The sequence below is a fragment of the Vigna angularis genome, chromosome 8 (assembly GCF_016808095.1).
Source record: "Vigna angularis cultivar LongXiaoDou No.4 chromosome 8, ASM1680809v1, whole genome shotgun sequence".
In the NCBI taxonomy this organism is placed as follows: domain Eukaryota; kingdom Viridiplantae; phylum Streptophyta; class Magnoliopsida; order Fabales; family Fabaceae; genus Vigna; species Vigna angularis.
In genome coordinates, this window is record NC_068977.1 from 30,939,290 (window position 1) to 30,947,894 (window position 8,605).

Consider the following 8,605-nt stretch of genomic DNA (forward strand, 5'->3'; position numbering starts at 1 on the left):
ATATGGAAGAGTATTATTCAAGAAAAATAAAATAAAATAAAAAACTCGCATATCAATAGCGTTAAGAGTTTGTTTGTTACAATAGAATGACCAATTTCAAAATAACAAACACAACAAACGATGTTTTTCCCCAAACCCTCAAACGTAACTCTGAAATCCCTCTCCACTCTACGTCGTCGTTTCGCAACAGCCCTAATTACTAAACCCTTCCCCGACGATCCCACCGGTGCCTACTACGATGAAGTCGCCGCCGACGCCGTCAGCTCCGGCGACTACAGTGCTCTACGGGACGTCCTCAACAAGCGCGTTCAAGACGGCTTCAACAACAACAAAAGCAGTTTCAGTTTCCTCACTCACTCTAATTGCTCTCCCTCCCTCATCGATAAGCTCGTTGAAACCATCTCCCATCTCAATGAAGGTTACACGCGCCGCAACGCGCTCGACTTGCTTGTCGCGCGCCTCTGCAAGATCCGACGCAGGGAGGAGGCGCTTCGCGTGATCGAGTCATTGGCGCGTGGTGGCGTCTGTGTCCCAACCGCGTGGACTTTCTATCCCATCCTCAGGTCCCTCACAAGGGAGAGGTCCCTCGACCACGCGAGGGGCGTGGTGGATTTAATGGCTGAGCTCGGTATTGGGCTGGACCAGATAGGCTACAACGTTTTTCTCAAGGCCTACTGTTACGCCGGAGACTTTGATGAGGCGGCCGGAGTTTTGAGGAAAATGGAGGAAGAGGGTATTGCGCCGGATGCACGTACGTTTGACACGTTGGTGTTGGCCGCGTGTAGGGCGGGAAAGGTGGATGGTGCAATGGTGATACTGAGGAGGATGGTGGATGATGGAGTGCCCATGCTGTACTCAACGCACATGTATGTTATTAGGACCCTTTTGAGAATGAAGTGCTATGAACATGTTATGAGGTATGTAAGGAGTTTTGTTGGGAGGGATAAGTTGTTGGATGCTGAGCTTCTTGGTGTTTTGGCTAGCAAGTTGGTGAATTTGAAGAAGGAGGAAGAAGCAATGTCAATTTTGGTGGAAATGAAGCAAAGGGGTGTGCCAATGGGTTATAAACTGAGAGAATTTTATAAAATGAATGCTAGAAAGAAAAATGGTGCAAGGGTTGGTGGTGTAGTTGAAGAAGGTGGAAATGGAGTGTAGTGTGGATGTGATGTGTGGAAAATGAAGATTCAGATTACATTAGTCACCTAGGGTGAATACAAGAAATATTTGTTGCCGGATGCCTGAATTACATTTTATTTTGATGGGAGTTTTCATGGATTGTGTTATTGAACTAAATTACAGTTATATCTTATAACTTCTAGGTTCATTTGTGTAGTAAGATATGTCGAGAAAGTAGAAATGAGAAAGTAGAATACTGTATAGAAAAGACTATTAACTGGCGATAGTCTTAAAGTTTTAAAAGAATGATGTCAATTCTTTATATGATTAGAATTATATCTCATTGATATTTGTATCTCTCTAATGAATATCTAGATACAACAAGATTTTTTTGAGACTCTAGATTTAACAAGATTTTTTTGAGATTTCTTAGTTTATGTTCTCAATGCACTAACCGTGCAATTCCAATTATAAAATGATGCTTTCTATTTCAAACAATGGTTTTGAAGGACCCTCCATGACGGTGTTGGATTGATTTTGGTAATTTACGAAATTGACTCATGCACTTTGAGGAGCTTAATGATGTTGTGTTTCTCTCTCTCTTTACACACACGTATATATCTATTTTCGTAATTGTTCGATTCATATTACCTGTTATTGTAGTGGTTTGGTTGGTTAGGAATTGGGGAATATAGAAAATTCCAGAAGTTAATATTAGGAACGTTAGTTGATATCCTCGATGCTGTCCACATATGTCACCTAATCTTATTGTTTGATATTATCACCAACCTCACTAGCTTTGACTTCAAGATTCATCAATATTGGCTTCAAATCAGATAAATCAGTCTTCTCTTGGATCATTACAGTAAATTGTTGCTTGCCTACCAATTAAATGTACTCAGTCTAGAACAACTCAACACATTGAAGGAACTATAAACCACATTCATATTAGACGATCATTCGGGAAAGACTAGAAAGTTCAAAAATGCAAAGATGCTATCAGACCTTGATTTTAATTAATGAAGAGTGAGTAAAACCATAGGCATATTTTAATAGGTCACTGTAAAACATAGTTTTAATATCCTTCTCATTTTATGAGCCACAACGCAGCGATCATAAGAAAAGGAGCTTGACAATCACAGAATTATTTGTTATACATCACAGAATCCCAAGTCTAAACTTGCAAACAACATATCTACATAAACATTGAATAAATGTATACAGAGGATGCACAAATGAACAGCAGCAATTCTGCATTAAGAAGCTCAACTGCCAGTTGCTGATGTAAACTGGTAAGAAGCATAAGAGAGAGTGCCAAGTTCAATACTACCGTGGATGAGTTTGGCCTTTGAATTCTCACCGGCGGCACCAATTGCAACATGCAGGGGATAAAAATGATCCGGCCAGGGATGAGCCTTTTTAGCATGTGGTGCTTTCTGTTCATAATGATTCACATCTTCATATCTACAAAATCAATACAAAACTTTAAGAAACAATCCATAGGAGCCAAATTCTGCAACACTCAATGGCTGTAGTTTTCCAATGTCATACAGTATCTTGGTAAAATGATCCTTGCAGATAACATCCTTTATAAGATCAACCATGCATTCATCAGTTCATAACGATTTACATCTTATATCCACAAAAGAGCTTGAACTGTAACAACCAATCCATAAAGAGCCAAACTCTACAACATTCAGGGGCTAGTTTTCCAATGCCATACACTAGCTTGGTAATTAGATGCATGTAGTTAAGATCCATAACAAAGTAAAACACTTATCTAGTTTGAACATCAAAACAGAGAAAGCTTGCATACCTTCCTTCAAGAAGAGCCTCTTTCAACCAATTATCAAATTCTAGAGCCCAGGGCTGCACAGGGGAGTTAGGCATAATGGCTCTCAAGTTATGAACAGCACTTCCAGAACCCATGATGAGCACACCTTCATCTTTAAGAGGGGCCAATGCCTTTCCAAGGTTATAATGATAAGTTCCATCTTGGTTTGATTGAACAGACAGCTGACAAACTGGAATGTCGGCTTCTGGGTACATCAAAAACAGGGGAACCCAAGCTCCATGGTCAAGTCCTCGCTTTGTATCTTCATCAACACGATTGAAACCAGATTTTCTCAGCAGTTCCTTCACCCTCCTTGCCAATTTTGGCGCTCCAGGAGCAGGATATTTAAGCTAGCAGAGGAAGCATCAATCATGTAATTTAACAGATTTCCACATAAATCTACCAAACAACATCACCATGGAAAGTCCTATCTCAAATGAAAACAAACAAAACATTCTTTGGAATAAATTATCAAACAGCAACAAGTCAAAAACTCAATTCCTCCTTTGTAACGAAACTAAAAGCACTTGCTTTCTCAAAACAAAGAATGCAAAAAGAAGAATGAAAAAGAGGGGTGTCATAAATTTAGAGGTACTAGGTGGAAACCTGGTACATTTCTTTGGGGAATCCATAGAAGTCGTAGATGGTGTCGTTGACGGAGTCAACTACGTTGACCGTGGGAACTGTGGTGTCCCAGTGGCCGGAGATGACGAGAATTGAAGAGGGTGTGTGAGGAAAGACGTCGTTCTTCCATGACTGAAGAAACTTCCTAGCCTGAATGGATTCATCGATGGACAAAGTGGGTGATCCATGAGATATGTAAAATGTCTCCTTCAACGCCATATCTACCACCAACTTTCTTTTCTTTCTTTATATTCTCTCTTTTGCTTAATCTTCGTTTTGCCACACACTCAAAACAACACAGCACTGCATCAAAAACACACAAATTTGGGAGAGAGAATGAAGGAGGAGACACAAATAAGTCGACTTCATTTCTTTCACTTTATATGAAGAATCCACCAACTCCAAGTGGTCACGCATGGACCAACTAGTCTTATCACATTCCATTCACTCACCTAATCATTCTAGTGGAAATATTAATTGACTTTATAAAAGGAAAAATATACTTTCACACATATAATTTTTTTATATTAATTTGATATTATTTTTTCTTTTTTTTTTAACTATAAAAATTTACTTATTTAAAACTATTTTATCTTATTAGATGTGTCAAATTCATTCTATTTTTACTTTTATAAAAAATTCAATGCTTCTAAAACATAAATTAATTTGTAATTATGAGAAGAAATTAAATAAATAAATCTTCAAAATCTTTGATTCACTTCTTCTACGTTCTAACAACATTAATAATATTATAGTTTTCCTTCTCATACATGAGAAACTAGTCTTCTCAAATTAAAATAGTATAGTTTTAGAAAATAATAAAAAAATTTCTAAGAGTTGTTTTGAAAAAGTTTTGGGAAGATGATGAGAATCAATTGGATGGTAAAATGGGTATGTGTCTCTTTATCATTTGTCAAATTTTGGTTGGTAGAATTGAAATTTTCAACTCATTTAGCTTTTACTTCATCCCATCTAGCTGTCAAATGGGCAGACTGGTACGTTAAGTTTTCTTTTAAATAAAAAATTATTTAAAAAATTATTTTTTATGTATTATATTTTTTGAATGATGTAAATATATAATAATATTATACCTTAAATCATTAATACAGAAATTTTAATTATTAATTATAATAAAATAATTTAAAATACAAGAATAATAATTATTTTAATTTATTTAATTAAAGATATTAATTAATTAATTAAAATTTTAAAAAATATTTATAATATACTTTTAATATATATATATAAAATAAAAAAAAAGGGCTAAATATGTTTTTGATTCCTTAACTTTCAGCGAAAATTGGAATTAGTTCCTTTTCAAAATTTTGGACTAATTTAGTCCCCAAACTTTAGAAATGTATGAATTTAGTCATTTTAACCAAATTTTGTTAACTTTATTTGATGTTTCAAACACATTTCTCAGTTAACATTGAAGCAAAAATGTGTCAAATAGTATAAACAATTCAAATGCTATCATGAAACGCACCTGAAACATCAAATAAACTTAACAAAATTTAGTTAAAAGAACTAAATTCACATATTTTTTTTAAAGTTTAGAGACTAAATTAGGTCAAAGTTTTGAAAAGGGACTAATTCCAATTTTCACTAAAAAGTTAAGGACAAAAAACATATCTAATCCTAAAATAAAATTAACGAATTAGGCCGTTAACCTTTTTGTCTACCCCAAAAGAATTAGAACTTTTAATTGACATACCAACCTGTCCGGGATAAGCTAAAACGAGCCCGTTGGCTTAATATCAAATTAATAACTACCTTTTTTATTATGCAAATATACCACATTGCTCTTTTATATGTTGTTATGCTCGTGAGTTTTGTAATATTTTAAGTATTATCAATAATTAAGTTTAGAGATAAACTATGTTTACCAGATATTAAGTTATGATTGATCTTATATTAATTATAAATTTATCTCGAAACGTATGAGATAAGGAAGTATCTAATTATATTTAATCGTGAATTTAAAATTTTATTATATTAACTGAATGGTTTTAGGACTTTTTACAGTATCTTTGTCGGTTACATCTCGCATGGCTTGAAAACAGAGTATTAAGGACTTAAAAAAGAATTTTATAACTAAAATTGAAAACAATAGTAGAAAGTTTGGAAAAAAAGAGTAAAAAGAAGTGTTTTGTTTGTGATATAAGTTTCCACACCCGAAACATTTTTATTTTTGTTTTGTGTTATTATAACACTTATGTGAACATTTTCAGTAGAAATCGTGTTATATAAATCTTAGTTTACTTTATTTGAGTTTTACTACTATACATATCAATTTTAAGGTATTTTCAAACTTTTGTTTCAAAACGAAGATATTATAACATTTTAATAATATTTTATTTACACTTTTTTTTTCAAAATCTAAAAAATGATATTTTGTTCTTAAAACATTTTATTTCATTTTAACTTGTTTCAATAAAAGATGTTTGCGTGAAATCCCATATTACATAAATACTTAATAGAAAATAAGAGTATGTACTAAAAAAATATATTTAAATGTTACACTATTATAAGAATAGTAAAGAAAAGAAAAAATTACAAGTGACTAAAACTGATATATTTGCGTGATGCAAAAAGTATTTAAGTTTACATTTATCTATGTCAAATATAATCTCAATATTTGTTCTCATGATTTACTGAGTTCAATTCTGTATTAGATAAACTCTAGAATACAAAAAATGACATCATCTTGAAATATCCATATAAGATTATCATGGTAAGCTAAGATAATGAATGTTAATCATGGATTAAGATACTTAAGAACTAATTAATTTAGACTCATGGAGATAAATAAAGTATACTTTACAGAGTATTATTTGTTAGTTATTAAATTTATTACGTATGTATTATGTGTTGTTGACTTGCAAAATATCTTTCTTTCATCGTAGAAGGTAACATCTGGGAAGAGAATACATAAAGAATTTTTGCCTAAAGAGAACATGTCATCCGAATAAATACAAATTCTATGTACCAAGAATTTGTCATGGGATCCTTTCAACCACAATAATAAACTTACCTTATCTTACTGGATAACATGGACCAAACAACATATTTTGACTCAGTTAAAAGCCAATTTATGAGGGATATTATTCACCACAAGATCCCTTTTAATAATTGTAATACCCTAGTTGTTAGGATACAAACAAATCCTACATCGAATAAAAATAAGAGATAGTATGAGTTTATATACATATAAGATATCTCCCTTGGAAAGAGACCTTTTGGAGTAGTACCAAAAGCAAATCTGTGAGAGTTTGACCCAAAGCGGACAATATTTTACCAGTGTGGAGTCTTATGTGTATGTCGAACCTCCCTACAATTGGTATTAGAGCTGATGGTTCAGGTCTGGTGAGTGGGCTCAAATGAGTACGTTCCTCCATGGTAAGGTAAAGCCCTGACAGGTGGTCAATGGCAGATAATCATGGGAGGTGGAGAGCAAGACATGCTCAATGGCATGACCATGGGTCTGCAGTGTACTTGGATAAGAAAATATTTCCCTTTAGGGGAGGTGGAGAATCATAATCCTTTTTTTGAGGGAATGATTGTTAAGATACAAACAAAGTCCCACATAGAATAAAAACAATAGATGGATATGAGTTTATATACACATAAGATACCTTCCTTGGAAAGAGACCTTTTGGAGTGGTACCAAAAGCAAATCCGTGAGCTTTTGACCCAAAGCGAACAATATCTTACCAGTGTGGAGTCCTATGTGTATGTCGAACCTCCCTATAGTAGTTGCTTTGTCTCAACAAAGGTATTTATTCCAACCTTAATATTTTGTCCTCCATAATTCCATTGTCATATTTTTGTAGTCAGTAATGATAAGGTGACACACTTTTACTTTTATTTGACACATATTATAAGGATAAAATAGTTATAAAGAAATGAATTTTCATATTTTTTTAAAAAAGAAAAAGGTAAAAAATAAGAAAAAGTAGTATAAATGAACGTAAAAAATTATGTTAAAATATATTTTTCTCTCTTGTGGTAGATTACGTTGCAAATTTGTGAACAAACTCTTACTAAGTTTTGCTATAATACTTTTGTCTTAATAATATTGATATTCATTTATCTTAAAATAGAAAATTCATCTAAATTTACTCTTTCAAAAATTAAAAGCTATTATGTTACCTAAACTGAAAGTTTTATTAATGGTGTTATGATTTGTACATATCCATAATAGTTATGATGAAACGTTAAATGATTTAGTGATGTAACTTTCTTTGGAGTACCAAATGATGTGATTCAAATGCTCACAAGAAGATATCATGTCATGGATATATTTTTCAAGGATTTTCCTTTGTTGTCTAATAAGTTGGATTAATTTTGCATACTGAATCATCTGTTATGTTCCAAGTAATGCCTATGATTACAATATTTAGTAAAGTTTAGAATTCTTATTATTATTATTGTATGGTATGAATGTCAAATAGATGTGTTGATAACACACCTCCTAGCTAGGTTGGACTAAAACTAAAAGAGATGTCATAGAGATGGTTGAAAGGATGATATGGTGTGAAATTTGCTAGAGGAAAGAAGGCTCACTACCTTGGTGTTTGGAAGGTGATGGGGTGGTGTTTGATAGTGCTCTTAGAGAGGTTAGGCTAACTCTAAAAGAAAGTGGCTAGAGGAGACCACATGAGATGCTTTAGCCTTTAGTGACCTAAGATGAGTATTATGACACAAAAATGACAGCATAACTTTACTCAAATTCAAAGGTAATTACAAGAGTGGGTGATACATCTATTTATAGGCTAAGGGTGTCTCCAAATTCTAGAAGCTAGACCTAAAACCATTAGGAGGAGGACATGTAGCCACTACCTAGGGGAAATCCTCTCTAAGTAAGCATGACACATGACCACTCTCATAAAGATTTGGACAGTCCACTCCTTGCTCTTGGACATCCCACTTGGTCAACATTGGGCCTTGGCCTTTGTTGACTTAAGTGGTCTAAAATTCCTACACTACTTGGCCTAAGCTTCATGATGGCCCAAGAGACAAAGTCTAAGC

The 8,605-nt window shown here is 33.6% G+C and overlaps 2 protein-coding genes across 2 annotated transcripts; one reads left to right on the forward strand and one right to left on the reverse strand.

Annotated features, from left to right (window-relative positions):
- Positions 1-120: 120 nt before the first annotated feature.
- LOC108344815 (pentatricopeptide repeat-containing protein At2g40240, mitochondrial) lies at positions 121-1,155 on the forward strand. The gene has a single exon (XM_052867911.1). It carries the CDS (start codon positions 121-123, stop codon positions 1,153-1,155), a length of 1,035 nt encoding a protein of 344 aa, XP_052723871.1.
- Positions 1,156-2,143: 988 nt separating this feature from the next.
- Positions 2,144-3,955, reverse strand: LOC108344663 (extradiol ring-cleavage dioxygenase). Its single transcript, XM_017583106.2, has 3 exons — positions 3,557-3,955; positions 2,933-3,300; positions 2,144-2,580 (listed from the first exon to the last, which is right to left on the reverse strand). The coding sequence occupies exons 1-3, from the start codon at positions 3,791-3,793 to the stop codon at positions 2,382-2,384; spliced, it is 804 nt and encodes a 267-aa protein (XP_017438595.1). The 5' UTR covers positions 3,794-3,955; the 3' UTR covers positions 2,144-2,381.
- Between the last annotated feature and the right edge of the window lie 4,650 nt (positions 3,956-8,605).

Coding starts and splice junctions, on each gene's coding strand:
- LOC108344663 (XM_017583106.2), bottom strand. CDS start 3,793: ATGGCGTTGAAGGAGACATTTTACATATCTCATGGATCACCCACTTTG. Junction 3,301..3,556: donor TCCCCAAAGAAATGTACCAG/GTTTCCACCTAG, acceptor TTCCTCTGCTAG/CTTAAATATCCTGCTCCTGG. Junction 2,581..2,932: donor GAGGCTCTTCTTGAAGGAAG/GTATGCAAGCTT, acceptor TTGATTTTGTAG/ATATGAAGATGTGAATCATT.
- LOC108344815 (XM_052867911.1), top strand. CDS start 121: ATGTTTTTCCCCAAACCCTCAAACGTAACTCTGAAATCCCTCTCCACT.